Source organism: Osmerus mordax, chromosome 4 (assembly GCF_038355195.1).
Source record: "Osmerus mordax isolate fOsmMor3 chromosome 4, fOsmMor3.pri, whole genome shotgun sequence".
In the NCBI taxonomy this organism is placed as follows: domain Eukaryota; kingdom Metazoa; phylum Chordata; class Actinopteri; order Osmeriformes; family Osmeridae; genus Osmerus; species Osmerus mordax.
The window spans coordinates 21,759,065-21,780,378 of NC_090053.1; the positions used below are offsets into that span (position 1 = coordinate 21,759,065).

At 48.8% G+C, this 21,314-nt stretch overlaps 1 protein-coding gene across 1 annotated transcript in view; it reads left to right on the forward strand.

The window, feature by feature from the left end:
* The first annotated feature begins 7,452 nt into the window (after nt 1-7,452).
* The window catches only part of itga11b (integrin, alpha 11b), a 34,896-nt gene continuing 21,034 nt past the window's right edge, over nt 7,453-21,314 (forward strand). Inside the window, 12 exon segments of the mRNA XM_067234721.1 lie at nt 7,453-7,501; nt 12,363-12,474; nt 15,146-15,255; nt 15,560-15,651; nt 15,794-15,908; nt 15,999-16,126; nt 16,224-16,372; nt 16,603-16,747; nt 16,961-17,126; nt 17,390-17,460; nt 20,958-21,042; nt 21,045-21,101. Coding sequence (XP_067090822.1) covers nt 7,453-7,501; nt 12,363-12,474; nt 15,146-15,255; nt 15,560-15,651; nt 15,794-15,908; nt 15,999-16,126; nt 16,224-16,372; nt 16,603-16,747; nt 16,961-17,126; nt 17,390-17,460; nt 20,958-21,042; nt 21,045-21,101 — 1,279 coding nt within the window.

Here is a 21,314-nt window from a genome sequence, read left to right on the forward strand (position 1 = left end):
CCCTGTAGGACAGGTGCTCCTCTCTCCAGCAGAAGCTGCTATCTCTCCACTGTACGGAGACAGAGAGATGGAGAGAGAAAGTGAGGGAGAGAGAGAGAGAGAGTGGGAGGGAGTGTTGCTCTGTCGCTCACTGAGCAGCCAATCACCATAGCTGCAGCAGTAGATGCTGCCTCTACAGAGAAGCAGAGCTCCTCCTCTTTCACTGCCTCATCCCTCCATCCTCTCCTCTCTCCTGAGGCCTCATCCCTCCATCCTCTCCTCTCTCCTGAGGCCTCATCCCTCCATCCTCTCTTCTCTCCTCTGGCCTCACTACAGCAGTGCTGTCTGGCACAGGGAGATCACATGCAGAAGGGAGGTAAAGATGAGAGGAACTGGGATGATGAAGGCAGTTGGAGGAGAAATGATGGAGGAGAGGAGAGCACATGTCAAGGTGTAGTGTTAGAGGCAGGATGAGTGTAGCTCTCAGACGCAATGTTGGACTCACGATCAGGTTCTTACTGGCAGGATGAACTGCTGTTCCCACTGGACACTTGCTCCTGAACCCAGAGAGGGATTACCCGAGCAGCAGCAAATCCCCCTTCAGCCAAACCTTTCTCACACATCCCAAGCTTCACAAACATCACTGTTCACTGTTCACTTTGTACTTCATTTTTGGTGACCACTTATTGATGTTTCAGAAACAGGACAGAAAGAAATGCATATGTGGCTTCCTACCGGTGTGTCAGTGTCTGATGGACACATGGAAAGTGTTGGATGTTGTCCTTCCTTTACTGGTCTCATGCTGCCATCTTGTGGTTGATTTCTGAGATGAAACCCCTCGTAGCTGATGCCGGGCCTGCGTCTGAACTGCAGTCACACATCCACCCACAAGAGGGCTCTAGTGTCTCTCTAAGTAATTCTTACTCTGTCACTTGTACAATTCTAACCTGGAAGGAGCCGCTGCTGTAGCTTGGATCCAGCATAGGACTGCAGCATGTGGGAGTAGTTAGGGATCATCTCCTTCTTGTCGATATAAAAGCGGTCCTAATGCCGTCTGACTCCTACTCTCATACCACAGAAATATTACATGAGTAATGTTACTATTAATATTATTCTTTACTGGCTTACCTTCTCCCTTCTAGGAATAATTGATATGATAAATGAGAAACAATAGATAACGTTCATCAGAAGTTGGATTGAAGATTTTATGAAAACTAAACACAAAGTGCAAGTCCTTTATTGTTCATTTTCAAAGTTTCATATTCTGTTAGTCTTCCTGGACTCCTGATAGGAAAGTGTCAACATGAGAGGATTGTGTTTCGTCAATTATGTTACCTGTCACATTCTAACTGAGAACAAAACTTATCTGAGTTCATCCCTCCTGCCTCTGGACACAGGGCCTGCCTCCTGCCTCTGGTCTCCTCTCCTGACACAGGGCCTGCCTCCTGCCTCTGGTCTCCTCTCCTGACACAGGGCCTGCCTCCTGCCTCTGGTCTTTTCTCCTGACACAGGGCCTGCCTCCTGCCTCTGGTCTCCTCTCCTGACACAGGGCCTGCCTCCTGCCTCTGGTCTCCTCTCCTGACACAGGGCCTGCCTCCTGCCTCCCACCCCACAGCCCTCTCTGGAGGCAGGAGGCTTGTAGCAAAATACATCCAGAGAGTGGAGACCTCAACACATCAACAACCTGTTTCCTTCATACAGATCAGAGTTTTCTGCCTCTGAAGGTCAACTAAGATGGGTCTAAAACACAATGATGGACTTTGCTTATATTAACTAGCTTGTGTTACGCCTACTGGGAGATCCAGGCCATGACGCTCCCTATCTCCCGAATATTAGGATTCCTTGATCCCCTCCGTCTTCGGGAGCGAGGGATGCGTAATGACGCGCACCTGTTTAGTCCTCGGCTGTAGCCAATTATGTTTATGTATTTAAGGTTTGTGTTTGTCATTTGTCGGGTATTGTGACGTTTTTCTTGTCTTACTATGTTAGAGCATGTCGGGCATGCCTCTTTGAGCTCCGCTAGATTCAAGCCTGATTTGGTTTCCGTTTATTGTTTTTTCTAAGAACACCTAAGTTTGTTTGCTGTCTTGTTTTTGCTGATGGACATCCATTAAAACACAACTTCCTGCATCATATCAGTCTCCTGTCTACGTTCGACTCAACGTCCTTGTGACAGCTTGATCAAGACGAAAGTATTAAACCCACTCTTAAAACAATATAATATGGCATGCATTATCTCTTCAAAGTAACTTCTGTGCGAAAATATCTTTGATGGTCATATTAGACTAAATCTTTTTAAGCATATCTTTCTCAAGGTTTAGAACCACGATTCTTAACCCAAAAACCATCTTCCCCTCCCAGCCAGATGAGCCCAGTGCAAGCAGGTCCAGATAGGTGGATCACTGGTTCTTCCCCTCCGTCCTGCTGGGGGCTAGATCACGTGACTCGTCTCTCCTAGAGGAAGCTCTTATAAGAAGCAGCTGGGAAGGGATGCAGACTTGGAGTTAAGTTACTCAAGAAGCACAAGCACCAGACTTCAGCTGAAGATTTACGAACATCCAGAGTGCTCTCTGCAGCTGGATGAAACGTGTCATATGCCCTTTTCAGAGATTTCTTTGTGATTCTTCTGGGAAAGCATTGTGGGCAAGTGACCAGCTGGGCAGGACTCACCTGCCAGGAGAGCCCAGTCCCAGCAGTCCACATCCTCCTGGGTGATTTAGCCCCATGAGGGATGAGGCCTCCAAATCTTCCTGGATGATTTAGCACCATGAGGGATGAGCCTGTTCCCTGCCAGCGCCTGCTGTGCTGCAGGCCAGCAGGCCAGCTGTTTGGAGGGTAGGACACAGCTTGATCCTACGTTACTCAACGTGTCGTATTTCAGAGCTTTTCTCTGTCCCGGGATTTTGTTTTAATCAAGAAAAATGACCAACGGTGGTTTGGCCCTCTGTGACATTCATTAAATGTATTTTTAGTTTATATGTGGAATATTTGTCATATTAATGTTAATATGACCTCAGGCCAGTTGGTAAGATATTACTGTCCAGAGCCTTGAGCTGGCTGTGAGGTTTTTACAGATGTTTTAATGTCTGGTTTTCTTCACTAAGATACCTAATTTCACTACGCTGTGATGCATTTACATCTCTTCTGGCATTTTATCCCCAACTCCTGTGTGAGGCATGAGTGTGAGAGTTATAGTAGCTGAAAATTACTTTATTGTTCCATGACAAGGTGTCCTATTTCAGTACCATTTCCCACATTCCCCCCAAAATGAGTATTTCTTCGTGGATGTGATCATCTCTTTTTGAGGTGTGTTTTTCTCATCCATCCGGGCACGGGGAGTCATCCTCCTGTCTCTGTGTGGGCGGGGTGTCCCCCTGTCTCCTCTGTGTGGGCGGGGTGTCCTCCTGTCTCCTCTGTGTGGGCGGGGTGTCCTCCTGTATCCTCTGTGTGGGCGGGGTGTCCTCCTGTCTCCTCTGTGTGGGCGGGGTGTCCTCCTGTCTCCTCTGTGTGGGCGGGGTGTCCTCCTGTCTCCTCTGTGTGGGCGGGGTGTCCTCCTGTCTCCTCTGTGTGGGTGGGGTGTCCTCCTGTCTCCCCTGTGTGGGCGGGGTGTCCTCCTGTCTCCTCTGTGTGGGCGGGGTGTCCTCCTGTCTCCTCTGTGTGGGCGGGGTGTCCTCCTGTCTCCTCTGTGTGGGCGGGGTGTCCTCCTGTCTCCTCTGTGTGGGCGGGGTGTCCTCCTGTCTCCTCTGTGTGGGCGGGGTGTCCTCCTGTCTCCTCTGTGTGGGCGGGGTGTCCTCCTGTCTCCTCTGTGTGGGCGGGGTGTCCTCCTGTCTCCTCTGTGTGGGCGGGGTGTCCTCCTGTCTCCTCTGTGTGGGCGGGGTGTCCTCCTGTCTCCTCTGTGTGGGTGGGGTGTCCTCCTGTCTCCCCTGTGTGGGCGGGGTGTCCTCCTGTCTCCTCTGTGTGGGCGGGGTGTCCTCCTGTCTCCTCTGTGTGGGCGGGGTGTCCTCCTGTCTCCTCTGTGTGGGCGGGGTGTCCTCCTGTCTCCTCTGTGTGGGCGGGGTGTCCTCCTGTCTCCTCTGTGTGGGCGGGGTGTCCTCCTGTCTCCTCTGTGTGGGCGGGGTGTCCTCCTGTCTCCTCTGTGTGGGCGGGGTGTCCTCCTGTCTCCTCTGTGTGGGCGGGGTGTCCTCCTGTCTCCTCTGTGTGGGCGGGGTGTCCTCCTGTCTCCTCTGTGTGGGCGGGGTGTCCTCCTGTCTCCTCTGTGTGGGCGGGGTGTCCTCCTGTCTCCCCTGTGTGGGCGGGGTGTCCTCACGCTGTTAGCTCCTCGGCTGGCCAGGTGACTGTGATGGAGGACAGGACTGCTGTCAGACTGAGATGCTCCAACACATTCATGCCAGGCCAGACTTCAGTCCCCCCTCTGGCACAGGCTGGAGAGAAGAATCAACACATTTTTCATTTGACAATCCTGGTTGATAATCTCCACTGTGTTTAAAAAGGTATTCCCATCTCACCACTGAGGTGGGCAGTGAGGTTATATGTGATACAGGGTTGGGTGGTCGGCCATACAGGTGGACAACTGGACCAACTTGTTTAGTGGAATGATGGATGCAAACAGGGAAACAGGTAACAGTAAAGAACGGCTCGTGTAGGAGAACCTCCGAAGTGTCAGACAAGTCAGATTTACAGGCCATGTTATCATCTGTCGGGGCCCAAATGTTTCAATTAAATTCTATGCGGTCTTGCTCAGCTTCCATTTGGATTTAAGGCTGTGAATTTCCAGTGGTATTTCCAAGAGAGTGATACAATTTCCACAGTTTTTCATTTATTTTTGAAGTCAGATGAGTTGTGAATTTGACTCTCTTGACTGAGGCCTGGACAATTTAAATTCCAAGAATGTTGTCAGGTCAAGTATGTTGACAGTGACTGACTGTGATGAGCCGGGGCTGGTCCGTCCAGTCAGGTCTCAGCTCATTGGTGTTGATCTTTGCTGAGCAGCTTCCATGTTGTCACTGAGCTCTATTTACAACTTTAACATCATCTGAAGACATTCCACTTGTGTTTTGGTAGTTAACAGAACTTCCTCTCAGTCTGGTTTACCCCTTCTCCAGTGCATCTCCCGCTTCACTCGCAAGTCCTGTGATTCATTACTAGCCGTTCTTTGATTTACTGTTAGTCTCCTAATGTTTGCTCGTCTCTGCCCTGCCCCGGCCGGGAGACAGGGCCAGAAACCACAAACGTACGTTAGGGCAACGAGTCATTTACGTCTCTCTTTTCGCGCGCAGGAGACTTTTGCTTTTTCGGTTTTCCAGAGTTTAATATCTTTTCTTCAGATGATGTCGCTTTTTCGCTTGTAGCCAACCTTTGTCTGTGTAAACGGTGTCTACTTGCTGCACTGTTGTTCAAAAGTTTAAGGTCAAGAAATGTCCATGTCCATGGCTACATTTACATTTAGTCATTTAGCAGACGCTTTTATCCAGAGCGACTTACAGTAAGTACAGGGACATTCCCCCGAGGCAAGTAGGGTGAAGTGCCTTGCCCAAGGACACAACGTCAGTTGACACTGCCGGGAATCGAACTGGCAACCTTCAGATTACTAGCCCGATTCCCTAACCGCTCAGCCACCTGACTCCCTACATTTTCTTCTACATGTATGCGAGAACGTGAAGGAGCCCTACGTACTGTGAATCATTCCAGCAGTTCCTTCTCATTTTAATGACAACAATGTAGTAAAAAGGAACAACAACAGTATATGCTTCCTTGAGTCAGTCGCAACATCTCACTTCCTAAATCCTGTCTTCAGAAGAGTCCTTATTCTGGCAGGAAGTTTAATGCCTTTTTCCTGGAAGGTACTCTGTAATAAATACCTGAGCTCAAGGGCTCTGGACAGTGGAGTGTTGTGTACCTCCACATCTGGAGTAAATCTTGATCTCCCCTCTCTCATCTCAGTCCATCCAGAGAGTTTGGTCACGGAGAGAGGGAGAGAGGGAGGGAGACTGAGGGAGAGAGAGGGAGGGAGAGAGGGGAAAGTAGGGAGGGAGGGAGAAGAATTCAACCCCCCACTCTGCAGGAGCAGTCCCGTAAGGTGCAGCAGTGTTTCAGGTAGTTCAAAGCAGAAGGTGCCTCAGCTCTATAAAATCTCTTTTTAAGACTCCCAGATCTATGTCTTAATTCCTGACTGAGCTGTTTACAGTGAAGGCCTCTGTGTCTGCACTGTTGGTGTGTGTGTTGACGTGCATGGTCTGCTGTTGGTGACCAGATGTTTCTGTCGTCGACGTGCAGTTGATTTCACAAAAGTGATATTGCAGGCGTTTGTTTTCGTCTGGTGTGGGTGTAAATGAGAGGCACACACATGGGACTGGGAGAGTGTGTGTAAGAGTGAGTGTGTGTGTGTGTGAGTGTGTGTGTGAGAGCGTGTGTGGCTAAAGGTGTCAGATAGATTCCAGTTCAGTCCCTCCTCCCTCCCTCAGTCATAGTCCCAGTCCCTCCTCCCTCCCTCAGTCATAGTCCCAGTCTCTCCTCCCTCAGACATAGTCCCAGTCTCTCCTCCCTCAGTCATAGTCCCAGTCTCTCCTCCCTCCCTCAGTCATAGTCCCAGTCTCTCCTCCCTCCCTCAGTCATAGTCCCAGTCCCTCCTCCCTCCCTCAGTCATAGTCCCAGTCCCTCCTCCCTCCCTCAGTCATAGTCCCAGTCTCTCCTCCCTCAGACATAGTCCCAGTCTCTCCTCCCTCAGTCATAGTCCCAGTCTCTCCTCCCTCCCTCAGTCATAGTCCCAGTCTCTCCTCCCTCCCTCAGTCATAGTCCCAGTCTCTCCTCCCTCCCTCAGTCATAGTCCCAGTCCCTCCTCCCTCCCTCAGTCATAGTCCCAGTCTCTCCTCCCTCCCTCCCTCAGTCATAGTCCCAGTCTCTCCTCCCTCCCTCAGTCATAGTCCCAGTCCCTCCTCCCTCCCTCAGACATAGTCCCAGTCTCTCCTCCCTCCCTCCCTCAGTCATAGTCCCAGTCTCTCCTCCCTCCCTCAGTCATAGTCCCAGTCTCTCCTCCCTCCCTCAGTCATAGTCCCAGTCCCTCCTCCCTCCCTCAGTCATAGTCCCAGTCTCTCCTCCCTCCCTCCCTCAGTCATAGTCCCAGTCTCTCCTCCCTCCCTCAGTCATAGTCCCAGTCCCTCCTCCCTCCCTCAGACATAGTCCCAGTCTCTCCTCCCTCCCTCCCTCAGTCATAGTCCCAGTCTCTCCTCCCTCCCTCAGTCATAGTCCCAGTCTCTCCTCCCTCCCTCAGTCATAGTCCCAGTCCCTCCTCCCTCCCTCAGTCATAGTCCCAGTCTCTCCTCCCTCCCTCAGTCATAGTCCCAGTCTCTCCTCCCTCCCTCTGACATAGTCCCAGTCCCTCCTCCCTCAGACATAGTGAGCCTGTGGAGCAGAAGTGGAGTCCACAGCAGCATACGCATTGTGAGGAGAACACCAGAACAGCCCACATCAACACACATGGAACACTACCAGATTCTACTGCTGTGGACCTGGAGCCTGCTGCCAGGTGAGGGGGGGGGGAGACAATGACACAGTGACAGTGAGTAAATAAGTGAGAGGGAGTGAGAGAGAGAGAGTGGTAAACAGTGTATTGAGAGGAACAGAGAATAAGCTTTTTTGGTATTTTGATTCATACGTCGATTATAAAGAATTGATTTAACATTTGGTGTGACCTGCATCAGGGTTAGATGTACTTTCAAGAGAGTCTATGTGTGACTATAAACTTTATATACATTTTACAGTTATATGGGACAACACCAGCAAGTACTGTAAAGCTGTATCATGCAGGAGTGGACTGCACAGGACATGTAAAGTCTGTGCAGCAGTGAGTCTCATGTCTGGGTGTCTAGATGCCCACCTGCTCTTTCCATATCTAGAGCTTTGAATGGGTTAGATGACCACAGTTTATTTTAAGACAAATGTTCTCAAACTTCACCTACTAAAACGATAACCCATCAAAGGGACTAACATGTCATCTCTCCAGGGGGTAGACAGAAGATGATGCTTTGGTTAGGAAAGCTCACAACTTTCCACAGAATACAGAGACCAGTCTGCAGGAGGAGGAGTGTGTCCTGTCCTCTCTCTCTGTGTCCTGTCCTCTCTCTCTGTGTCCTGTCCTCTCTCTGTGTGTCCTGTCCTCTCTATGTGTCCTGTCCTCTCTCTGTGTCCTGTCCTCTCTCTGTGTCCTGTCCTCTCTCTCTGTGTCCTGTCCTCTCTCTGTGTCCTGTCCTCTCTCTGTGTCCTGTCCTCTCTCTCTGTGTCCTGTCCTCTCTCTGTGTCCTGTCCTCTCTCTGTGTCCTGTCCTCTCTCTGTGTCCTGTCCTCTCTGTGTGTCCTGTCCCCTCTCTATGTGTCCTGTCCTCTCTCTGTGTCCTGTCCTCTCTCTCTGTGTCCTGTCCTCTCTCTCTGTGTCCTGTCCTCTCTCTCTGTGTCCTGTCCTCTCTCTCTGTGTCCTGTCCCCTCTCGGTGTCCTGTCCTCTCTGTGTGTCCTGTCCTCTCTGTGTCCTGTCCTCTCTCTGTGTCCTGTCCTCTCTTTGTCCTGTCCACTCTGTGTGTCCTGTCCTCTCTCTGTGTCCTGTCCTCTCTCTCTGTGTCCTGTCCTCTCTCTGTTTCCTGTCCTCTCTGTGTCCTGTCTTCTCTCTGTGTCCTGTCCTCTCTGTGTCCTGTCCTCTCTCTCTGTGTCCTGTCCTCTCTCTGTTTCCTGTCCTCTCTGTGTCCTGTCTTCTCTCTGTGTCCTGTCCTCTCTGTGTCCTGTCCTCTCTGTGTCCTGTCTTCTCTCTGTGTCCTGTCCTCTCTGTGTCCTGTCCTCTCTGTGTCCTGTCCTCTCTGTGTGAGTACAGAGACCAGTCAGCGGGAGGAGGAGCTGAGAAGATCAACTGACACTGCTCTTCAGCATGGTTGGCTTCAGTATGGGCACATATGGTCTATGTTTAATGAGAAATATTAGCCAAAGTCGAGGCCTTTGGGGCTAGAATGGGAATTCCAGCCCTTGTCTAATGCGAGTACGTAATCAGTCTCTCACTCTGCCACCAGGCTGGGGCTGTTGTGCTTGGCAGGGCTGCGGTGTGGAGTGGTAAAGTAAACTTTGCTCGTAAAAAAGTTGACACATTAGCTCAACTTCACTTCTATCTTCATTCGCTATTGAGAAGAGGTGTGAACCTTCCTGATGTTGGAAACAGTTGAGCCTCCTCAGTCCCACTCCAGAGTCTGAGCACCCTCGTGATTCTTCAGACAACACTGTCTTTAAACACCCACCGGCCACATGCACACAATAAACCACAGGGAACCTTTTAAGCACTCAGCTCATCAAAGCAGCCTGTAAAACGTATCCACTCGAGATCGAACCAAACCCTGCCCTGGTCCACACGGGGAGTCTGGAGGGTCAACAGCATGGGGACTGTCCAGTTGTTGGGTTGTGTTGGTTTAGTGTGATGTGCCTGTTGGTGTTTGTTGGGGCAGTGTGAGAATGACAGTTATATCTCCAAAAGTTCCAGACCCAACAGCCAACAGGAGAATGTTTGGTGTTTGTTGGACATTGTTGGGGCCGTGTGAACTGAGGTGCTGATAGGCTAAAAGAGAGACATCTTCGCCTCTGCAGGGACGTGTGTCCTGTCCTCTCTGTGTCCTGTCCTCTCTCTCTGTGTCCTGTCCTCTCTGTGTGTCCTGTCGTCTCTGTGTCCTGTCCTCTCTCTGTGTGTCCTGTCCTCTCTCTGTGTCCTGTCCTCTCTCTGTGTCCTGTCCTCTCTGTGTCCTGTCCTGTGTGTCCTGTCCTCTCTGTGTCCTCTCTCTGTGTCCTGTCCTCTGTGTGTCCTGTCGTCTCTGTGTCCTGTCCTCTCTGTGTCCTCTCTCTGTGTGTCCTGTCGTCTCTGTGTCCTGTCGTCTCTGTGTCCTGTCCTCTCTCTGTGTCCTGTCCTCTCTCTGTGTCCTGTCCTCTCTCTGTGTCCTGTCCTCTCTCTGTGTCCTGTCCTCTCTGTGTGTCCTGTCCTCTCTGTTTGTCCTGTCCTCTCTGTGTCCTGTCCTCTCTGTGTCCTGTCCTCTCTCTGTGTCCTGTCCTCTCTCTGTGTCCTGTCCTCTCTGTGTGTGTCCTGTCCTCTCTCTGTTTGTCCTGTCCTCTCTGTTTGTCCTGTCCTCTCTCTGTGTCCTGTCCTCTCTGTGTGTCCTGTCCTCTCTCTGTGTGTCCTGTCCTCTCTGTGTCCTGTCCTCTCTGTGTCCTGTCCTGTCTGTGAGGAAGTGACTGAAGCTGGGGGTTATTGCAGTAGTCTGGCCTAACTGTCAGCCCATTATTAAGGATATTGGGCAGGATGTAAAAAAAAGATGTCTGATCTTCAGTCTGTCACCTTGTCTTGCACCTTGCCAAGCCCCACCCCCTTCTGTCAATCACATATTTGAAATGTAATTTTACAAACATTTTGAAAAATGACACTGAAATCAATTCATTTTGCTTCAATAAGATGGCAAAGCACTTACCATTCAATCTTCAAAGTGAAATTTAACTGTCATAAAGGTTCTTAGACAGTCAGGCACGCATTACTAATATGTCACAATTACGTGAACAAAAATAGCAAAAGAATGGTTCGGAAAATATCCTCACCCTTTTAAAACCAAAAAAGATCAACCAAGTGTCAAAAACATTTAAAGAAACTAGACAATCAGCCACAAGGCTGCTATGTGGTCTAAGATATCAGCTTTTTACAGACTCCAGCGTTTCATCTGGATTATAACTGAGGCATCCTCGCAGAGCCAAGTCTTTTAGACAGTTCAGATAAATCTGGATCCTAGGGCCCTCCTCAAACAGAAGCTGATCTCACTAGCTGTTACCAAACAAATACAACCTCAGGGCATGAACACGTACAAATCATTTCTCTTCCACGATTTACTTTTTTGCAGCAGCCAAGATGATCGGAACTTCTATCTTGGCAGCCTCTGACTAAACTGCCTCGCAGGGCCTCGCAGCAATGGCAGACTGTCGTTTAAACAGCTTGGTAGACTCTGAGGAATCTCTTGTTTGAACCAAACACCATTGAGCAAACATCTTTATCCCCCATTCACTATTTCGGGCTGTAAACATTCAAGCTATGATCCTTAATCACCACTGACCTACAGCAGCTGTTTCTGTTTCATACTCAAGCCTTGATAGTCATGACAGCATAACGTCATGTCTTCCTCTATGCACTCACTTCACCTGCCAACATCCAGTTGTCGATATTTAGCGTCATGGAAAGCCAGTCTCACTGTGAGGCTCCGAGAGCCAAAATGAAAGGTGCACCAGATGTCTTTATTCCACATCCCGTCAGCTTGATGAATCCAAGTCAGTTAGATAACGCTCTGAGTTCTAATATTGTGCTGTTTTTGACAGAGCGGGAAAGGAGCCCTGGTCTGATTGAGTATGATTACTTTTAAAGCTGCTTCTCTCTCATGCACTCTCTGTCTCTCTCATGTTAGACGGGAGCCAAGAATTCTAATTTTCTGTCATTCAGCTAAGTGATGATACAATTTGTTCCTTTAAATCAATGAGCCAGGCAGTAACAGCGAAGAGGGCTTTGTACACAGCCACAGTTCTATTCAGAAATCACTTTACAGGCCATACAAGACCCTCTCAAGAACTGACCCCTTTTTATTTTGGTTTACAACTAAATCCTGTCAGAACAACACCTCGTAATAAGTTGCCTGAGAGGACGTGGAAAACTCAGGTGAAATAAGAGCTCCAAGATAAAGGGTGACTTTTAGAAACGGGGGAACATTCAGGAAGTTGAGGATGAAAGTTTGGCCTGATCCTCTTTCTCTGGTCTTCTAGTCATCTGGTCCATGTTTTTCCGCTCCTCACTATTTCCTGGAAAGGAAATTATAGTTGAATTTTGATATGACATCATCAGTCAGAACCCCCCCTCCCCCCCCCCCCCCGCCCCCAGCATCCTTCCTCCTCCACCAGGACAAAGCTGCTGTGTGGACGGGCCTGTCTAGAGGTGACCGCTGAGACGAAGAGAGAGAGAGAGAGAGAGAGAGAGAGAGAGAGAGTGCAGGAGAAGAAGAGAAGAGGGGCTAGCTTGATCAGCTTACTCACACACTGTAATGTAGTGAGCTGGTGTCTCTATTGTCTTGCCTCTGGGCTAATCACATGGCATTCCCTCCACTGATGACTGTCTGATACAATTTGATCAGAAGTGTTATGTATTGAATGGCACATCCTGGCTGTGTGACATATCATGGTGGCATGCAAATATTCAGGGACCACTGAGTTGTCGTGATTCCATGGATGTAACATGCAGAACTGTCACTACACACTTTCACATTCACAAAACGGATAACATGACTTAGTTACTCTGCTTCTCCACCAGTGAAGGCTCATCTGGTGTGATGTGTGTGTTCCAGGTCTCCAGCACTGCTTCAACTTTGACACCAGGAAATCCAAGATCATTTGGGGCTCCAAGGAGGCCCAGTTTGGATACACCGTCCAGCAGCACGAGACAGAAGGACACAAGTGGTAACTTCTCTCCTTCTCCACACACCTGAACATTCACCATCACACCTGTACCTTTACCATGAACAAATGTCTCTCTGCTCACCTTGGAAAGATCTGCACAGAGACACATACTACAAGAGACAGAGCACAGTTGAGTTTCGAGACCTATTAAAATGTAGCCTACAATGTCTCTTTGATATCAAAATAAAAAAATGTCTTCTTCTTAACAGGCTCAATATAGTCATGCTTATTTCCTCAGCTCTACATCAGAGCACTTGCCTGTGGCTGTTTCCGCTTACTACATCTCCTAAATGGAGCATATCATCACGACTGCTGGACATTATCCATGGTCCTTTACCTTTAAAATTACAGTCTTTGATTAGTTCTAACTGCGTTCCAGAAGGCTCGACATCTATTTTGATGTCAGCGTAAGCTTGGTCGGTAGGCTAGTATCGGTCCTTAGCCGCTGTTGCCATGAACTGTCTGGGGCGTCTGGGTCTAGTCTGAAAGCGTTCACATTGCACATCTAACCTTCCATGTTGAAAGCACGTTGTCATTCCCCGCGGCTACTAGTTATGTCAGTTTGTGAAAGGACACTCCTGCTCGATGGTATTGTTTAAGTATTGTGATGCATGGGATCACTTATAACGTGTCATGGCGTCCGTGTAAAATCACATAGCTTGAGTTTGAATCTTTTTCCGTTGAGACTTTTATCACGGAGCCCAGTTGAAATTGCGTAACATACCTCGTCCTCTTTCTGTTTTTCAACTGGAAGTCTCCCAGCCGTGATGAATATCTTGCGGTTTCCCAAGATTGCGAAATATTTCGCCCTTTGAAGTCCCAGGTAAATAAGCGGAAAATACTTGAGCATTTGTCTAGCAACCTGTTCGTTTGTGTCCTGAGGCCACTGATGACTTTGGAAAATATGTGTTGTGGTCTCTTATTCCCTGGCCTCCCTCTGCGCGTCCCAGCACTGGCTGATGAGTGGCGAGAATAACAGAGTTTGCGATGCTACAGAGCCCTTGCTTTTCACGAGAGCCTGGAGAGATTGTCTACTAAAGAGATGTGCAGTACTAGTCTCACACACATAAAACTTACATTCAGTGCTTGGAAATGTATTTAGCCCCTGTTGAATTAGCCTCAGTCATATATGCAGGCCTGAATTCTAATTTCCTGGAGATAATTACCTCCGGAGAATTTAGACATTGTGCCAGCACATTTCTCCATTAATAGCCTTGCCATTAACTGTTGATAAATGACCATTGTCATTTAAAATGTAATATCACTGACAGTTTCCATCCCTGATCATCTCATGCTGAGTGGCCTGCTGGCTGCCATCTCCTCCTGTGTTCCCTGCTGGGTCAGGTGAGAGGCCAGAAACCACACAGAAAGCTTTGGCCTGTCTAACAGGGTCTGACCTTGTGACTGGAGGCTCCTTTGGTGGAAGAGAAAGCCTGTGTGTCTAGCCTGTGGATCGGTTCCTCTGATCTCTCTGTGCGGTCTCTGTTTCTGGGTGTTTAGTCTGCTGGTGTGTTGGTATTCTCTGTTCGCCCCTCAGCGCTGTGAGACCACTGTCAGGGTCAAGGGTCATGGCCATGTTTACAGAGGAACATCTAAAGCTGTTTCCAGTCTACATAACATGATAACACGCACTCTCAGTAGTCAGTGGAACTGCCTGGGCCTCATATTCATGTCAGACCTTGGATGTTGAGGGTTACCGCTAAAAGCGCTGTGAATGACTTCTGTTCAGATCCGTTTAGAATAGAATCAAGAAGAGATTCACCAACGTCAAGTTTGAATCAAATGAAAACCAAAACGGTGTCAGAAACATTGTACCAACTCTCTGGCCACTGTCTGAGCCAAACATGCAGGATGCTAATTGGCCGAGGCCTGTGCCCTCTGGGATGACGAGCTCTCTGTACTGTGTTAAACAGCTTGAGGTATGAAGGCTCACAATCATTCCACAGGCCTGAGGTTTGGGATGTGGTTTGTCAACGCTCCCCCTAGCCAGTTTGATCTGGATGTGAAATACATTAGTCGATTAAGAGTTGGCAGGCTTTGCTGTGGCGTATCCTAAAACCTGAACAGACATGTTCCCACCAGAGAGCAGCTCCACCCTGCTACTGTGTTTACTGCAGAGAGCACCTCTACTGTGTTTACACCAGAGAGCACCTCTACTGTGTTTACTGCAGAGAGCACCTCTACTGTGTTTACTGCAGAGAGCACCTCTACTGTGTTTACTGCAGAGAGCACCTCTACTGTGTTTACTGCAGAGAGCACCTCTACTGTGTTTACTGCAGAGCACCTCTACTGTGTTTACTGCAGAGAGCACCTCTACTGTGTTTACTGCAGAGAGCACCTCTACTGTGTTTACTGCAGAGAGCACCTCTACTGTGTTTACTGCAGAGAGCACCTCTACTGTGTTTACTGCAGAGAGCACCTCTGACATCTGACACTGCCAGGGCCAGGCTGTGACTGCTGGATTGACCTTCAGGGTGGGATGACAGGACTCATTCTCTGGGGCTGTCAGAGGACGGACTCCCACTGCATGGTGGACGCCAAGAGTCTGAGAATCTGTGAAGTGGCCTGCAGGGTTCTCTGCAAAGGCAGGCAGGCAGGCAGGCACGATCCATTCCCCCTGTTTCTCTGGTAAAAACCAGGACTAATCCATGTTCTGTTTCTGGCTCTCCAGGCTGTTGGTTGGAGCTCCGTTGGAAACGAGCGGTCAGCACCAGACAGGGGATGTGTACAGATGCCCACTGGACACCAACCCCATCTCCAACTGCTCCAGGCTCCACCTCGGTATAATGACCCTCCCCCACACACGCTCACACACACGCACGCACCTGACCACAGGACGGAGCCGAGAAAGAGTCTGTACTGCTGCAGGCCAGGTGTTTGTTCAGATAAGAAACACCTGGCCTGTCTGAGATTGAGATGTCCCTATTTTGACAGTTTGAACTGAAGCAGGTTCCATTCTGTACCCAGAGAGGGTAGCTTTACTTGATGGACAGTCTTAACCACCTGATAGAAATGTAACCAACCCTTACATCAACACTGTCGCTCATTTACGTGAAGTTGTTTTTGTCTTGGTCATCTCTTCAAGGAAAGATATCTCTAAACAACGTGTTGGAGCGCAAGGACAACATGAGACTGGGAATGACCCTGGCCTCAGACCCTAAAGACAACAGTTTTGTGGTGAGAGAGAACATACTTAACCACCAGGACGTGTAACCAGTCCTTGTAGTAGCACTCTAAGTTGTCAGGACATAGTTAACCCCGGTGGAAAACTCTCAAATCAATCCAAAGTGTCCATCGTGGTTTGGGGTTTGTGCTCCAGGCTTGTAGCCCTCTGTGGTCGTACGAGTGTGGAAGCTCCGTGTACAGCACAGGCATCTGCTCCAGAGTCAACAGCAGCTTCAAGTTCGCCCGCACCATCGCTCCTGCTTTCCAGAGTAAGGACACGTCCAGGCACAACACGTTCTCTCTCAAAGTCCTCCTCTGACGCGACAAATTTCCTGACTGTTTCAAACGGTTTCTCACAGGGTGTGAGACATATATGGACATAGTGATCGTCCTGGACGGATCCAACTCCATATATCCCTGGTATGAAGTCCAGGACTTCCTCATCAACATTCTCCAGAAGTTTTACATTGGGCCAGGCCAGATCCAGGTGAGGTGAATGTGAGAAATGCTCTTTCTGATGACAGGAAGTTGTTGATGTTGTGGACCGGTTGGACAATTCTCACTGAGCTGCTGTGTGTCTGCAGGTTGGCGTGGTGCAGTATGGGTCCAGGGTGGTCCATGAGTTTAACCTGAATGACTTCCGCAGCGTGGAGGAGGTGGTGGCGGCGGCCAGGAACATTGACCAGCGAGGAGGAGAGGAGACACGCACAGCCTTGGGCATCAACGTAGCACGGTACAGAGATGATGGAAACCAGACGCTCCTTTAACATCCCACCCTCACCTTGTCTCCACTCCTTCATGTTTACCAGAATGGTTTCTGTGGCTCACACCTGCCAACAACAGTAAAGTCCGTTTCTGAAGTCAATTTCTGCTGAGGATTACAGAGGTTTCTGATTGCCAATAAAACCCGCTTGCTCACCATTGTATGACTGATTGAGAATTGCTGCAATGTCCATAACTCAGGACTGAGGCGTTCAAACGAGGAGGTCGAAAAGGAGCCAAGAAAGTGATGATCGTCATCACTGACGGGGAGTCCCACGACAGCCCAGACCTTCAGAGGGCGGTGAAGGAAAGCGAGAATGAAAACATCACCTTGTACGCCATCGCCGTGAGTTCTTCCTTCCATGTTCCTTTCCTCCTCCTTGAACCGGGCCTGTCTGCTTTGTTCTCTCCAGGTTCCTGGCAGTCTGTTCCAAACCATGCGCTGCTAGTTCCATATGCTGTGTTGGCATTGATTACAGACAATATATTATCCAGAGATTGTATTTTGCATCACTGGTCTGTGGTATTCATGGTGTGTTGTTTGATGTTCTGTTCCGAGGTCCTGGGTTATTACAATCGGCGTGGAATAAACCCAGAAGCCTTCCTGAAGGAAATCAAATTCATTGCCAGCGACCCTGATGAGAAACACTTCTTCAATGTCACCGACGAGTCGGCGTTGAAGGACATTGTGGACGCGCTGGGAGAGCGGCTATACAGCCTGGAGGGTACGCTTCCTATCAAGACCTGGTGTCACCGAGGAGTTTGAATGACATTGTGAAGTTCAGCCAACAGACCATTCCATATTTCAGTGTAATGCTCTCTTGGCTGTCTTTTTAAAAACTTGTCTTTTTCCAAACAGAACTCTGCACTTTTGATCTTTAATCTTCTGCTGTACCTTCTACATGGACCCTTTGTCTTTATGTTTTGTCTTTTTGGATGAAATAATGAATCAAATATGATTTTATTGTGATTTGTCATGTTTTTACAGGGACGAATACAAATGGAACAGCCTTTGGCCTGCAGATGTCACAGGCTGGCTTCTCCTCTCACGTAGTGGAGGTGAGTTCCTCTAGAGAGTACCACTCTCACGTAGTGGAGGTGAGTTCCTCTAGAGAGTACCACTCTCACGTAGTGGAGGTGAGTTCCTCTAGAGAGTACCACTCTCACGTAGTGGAGGTGAGTTCCTCTAGAGAGTCACCACTCTCACGTAGTGGAGGTGAGTTCCTCTAGAGAGTACCACTCTCACGTAGTGGAGGTGAGTTCCTCTAGAGAGTCACCACTCTCACGTAGTGGAGGTGAGTTCCTCTAGAGAGTCACCACTCTCACGTAGTGGAGGTGAGTTCCTCTAGAGAGTCACCACTCTCACGTAGTGGAGGTGAGTTCCTCTAGAGAGTCACCACTCTCACGTAGTGGAGGTGAGTTCCTCTAGAGAGTACCACTCTCACGTAGTGGAGGTGAGTTCCTCTAGAGAGTCACCACTCTCACGTAGTGGAGGTGAGTTCCTCTAGAGAGTCACCACTCTCACGTAGTGGAGGTGAGTTCCTCTAGAGAGTCACCACTCTCACGTAGTGGAGGTGAGTTCCTCTAGAGAGTCACCACTCTCACGTAGTGGAGGTGAGTTCCTCTAGAGAGTCACCACTCTCACGTAGTGGAGGTGAGTTCCTCTAGAGAGTACCACTCTCACGTAGTGGAGGTGAGTTCCTCTAGAGATCAGTCTTCTTTTATTTCCTCTCTGAGGATGGGTTCTTTCGTCACGAGCTGTTGGAATAGTCTGTCATCTTCCTCGTTTCCTGTTACTGTAACTGTGAGGGATTTAGTAGCACTGTGGCTACTGTCCTTACAGGGACACTGTATCCCCGGTGGGTCGTGAGCAGTGCGTGAAAAGGATAATGTCTTGAATGGGAGTTCTGTTCAAAACAGAAGACAGGAGCTGATTGAATTTGATCAATATTATGGTTTGATAGCATGGGTTCTGTTGATACTGGAGAAAGCATAACCATAGCTGGGAAAAATAACATATTGGTACTTCACATTGTTGGATTCCAGAGGCTGAGAAACTTAAGGCAGGAAGATAACATTGTGGAAAGATTTTTTGTGTCAGAACTTTTAGAGAAAAAGTAGTCCGTAGAGAGCAAATGGTTTTGTTGAATGCGAACCTGCCAGCAGACTGCACACACACACACAGACATACACACACACACCTACACACTCACACAGACACATAAACGCACACAGGATTTATCGAAAATGTTGTGAATGTCCCAAAAAACTCTTTTTCACTTCACCACTTCTCTGCCTGCAGTGTTTTCCTGTCTCTCATTGGGAATACTGGAACGTCTGTGACATTGTATAAGTACAACTAATATGGAAACATTGAGCTTCAGTTCATTGTATGTTGAGCTGGCTGCCAGTACTGCATTACTCACATGAGCAGTACGAGTCTGTTGTATTCCAGAACTCAGGAATACCTTTCCAGGTATCCAGTTTTACAGTTTTCATTTATGATAACACACCAACAACATTTCCCGCCAACAGTCAACTGTAATCCCCCCTCCTTATCTCCTTATCTCCTTATCCAGCTGTGTTTTTCAGTCCATTACACACCAGTAGCATCTATAGCCTGTGTCTTTAAATCCTTATTATTATCTATCATTATGAACACCAAATGTAAGAACAGTTTTGGTAAATTACCCCAACGTGTTATAAGCATAAGGAAGGGATTATATTTTAGCCACTGCATTTGGAGTCTTGGCTGTGCGTGTTGTCATGGCAGCCTGTCAAGCTGTCCACGTCGACGGCTCAGTGAGAGAATGCTTGGCCGTCTGGTTTCAAGTCTCTTCACAAGAGCAGCGCTGCTTGGATACACACCAGCGATGACCGTCTTTTTCAGTAAAAACACTATAAAAGGTTGATTTAAGACATAACGTTATTGTATTGTTGTGTTTGTTTGTTTAAAGTTTGAACTAATTAGTTTGATTGAGGACCAGAGTTCTGGAGTTCATTACGTTTCTTGGATTGTCACAAAGGGATCTCTGCAGTTTAATGTCCAAGATTGCAATGCTTTTATTGTCATTCAGGCTACAATGAAAAGCTTTGCCAGACAACATTTAGTTTACTTCAACTTCCCTGTCGTAAGAGACCGTAAAATAATCTGAGGGCATCTATGATGTCAGGAGTGAGTTTGGGATCCACGCTGAGCAGTCAGGCTGGGTTGTTCATCAGTCCCTCTTCTGTTGATTCTTTTTTTTGTCATTTTCTGCTTTATTTATTTTTGATGGTAGCAGGAAAGGCAGGGAGAGCGAGGGCATGGAGGAAATGGTGTTTGTCTCATAAAGGGTGTTTGTGTTCAACACAGTACCTGCTCTTAGAGCAGGGTACCTGCTCTTAGAGCAGGTACTGTGGCGGGTGTTGTGTCTGAAGGTTCCGTCAGGTAACCCTGATAGTGGAGGTACTGCAGAGGTGTCTTCTGTAGTGCAGTGAGCTCCTCCACAGCTCTCTGTGGATGGGATCCGCATCTGGGCACCACAGAAGAAGAGTTTGGCTGTAGCGAACATTCCCATGCATGAAAGCAAACGGAGCAACGCATGCTGCCAAAGATGTGATCACTGGCCATGAATCCTCTTATACTCACCCCCTGAGAGGAGTAACTCTGGGTTTGATGACTTTGACCTCTGGACAAAAGTGTTTGAATGCACAGTGTTTGTGTACGAGTGTGTGTTTTCAAAACTGTGTGTTTGTTGCATGTGCACTGGGGTGTATGTGCAGAACACACACACATGGGCCGTGAACTGTGTGTGTAAGCTTGCACGTACATGTGTTTGTATGATAGTTTGATGTTAGTGATGCATATGGAAAATGTAACTCAAGCCGTTCAGTAACCCTGTTGTACTTGAACTGTAAAGCGTGATAGTGAAAGGAGAAAAACAGCGAATGGAAAAAGAGAAAGAAATTAAGGAACAAGCTAACATGTGTCAACTCATTCTAGCTTTCTGACATCAACGCTATCTTTCACCTTGTTTTTTTGTTGTTCTTTAAAGGTGATCGTAAAGAATGCGTGAGGGAGGGTAAGATCTGCTCATCTCTGTAGGACGGTGTTACCTAGGAGACTGGTGTGCCCCTCTAGGACAGTGTTACCTAGGAGACTGGTGTGCTCCTCTAGGACAGTGTTACCTAGGAGACTGGTGTGCTCCTCTAGGACAGTGTTACCTAGGAGACTGGTGTGCTCCTCTAGGACAGTGTTACCTAGGAGACTGGTGTGCTCCTCTAGGACAGTGTTACCTAGGAGACTGGTGTGCTCCTCTAGGACAGTGTTACCTAGGAGACTGGTGTGCTCCTCTACAGTGTTACCTAGGAGACTGGTGTGCTCCTCTAGGACAGTGTTACCTAGGAGACTGGTGTGCTCCTCTAGGACAGTGTTACCTAGGAGACTGGTGTGCTCCTCTAGGACAGTGTTACTTAGGAGACTGGTGTGCTCCTCTAGGACAGTGTTGCCTAGGAGACTCATGTGTGCTGCTCTAGGACGGTGTTACCTTGGAGACTCATGTGTGCTGTTCTAGGACGGTGTGCTGGTGGGGGCGGTGGGAGCGTACGACTGGAACGGAGCGGTGCTGAAGGACACGCCACATGGGAAGGTGGTCCCACCAAGTCATCCTACCTGGAGGAGTTCCCTGAGGAGCTGAAGAACCACGGGGCCTATCTGGGTGAGGGGAGAGAGGGAGAGAGAGGGAGAGAGAGAGAGAGAGGAAGAGAGAGAAAGAGAGAGAGGGAGAGAGAGGGAGAGAGGGAGAGAGGGAGAGAGGGAGAGAGGGAGAGAGGGAGAGAGGGGAGAGAGGGGAGAGAGGGAGAGGGAGAGAGGGAGAGGGAGAGAGGGAGAGAGGGAGAGAGGGAGAGAGGGAGAGAGGGAGAGAGGGGAG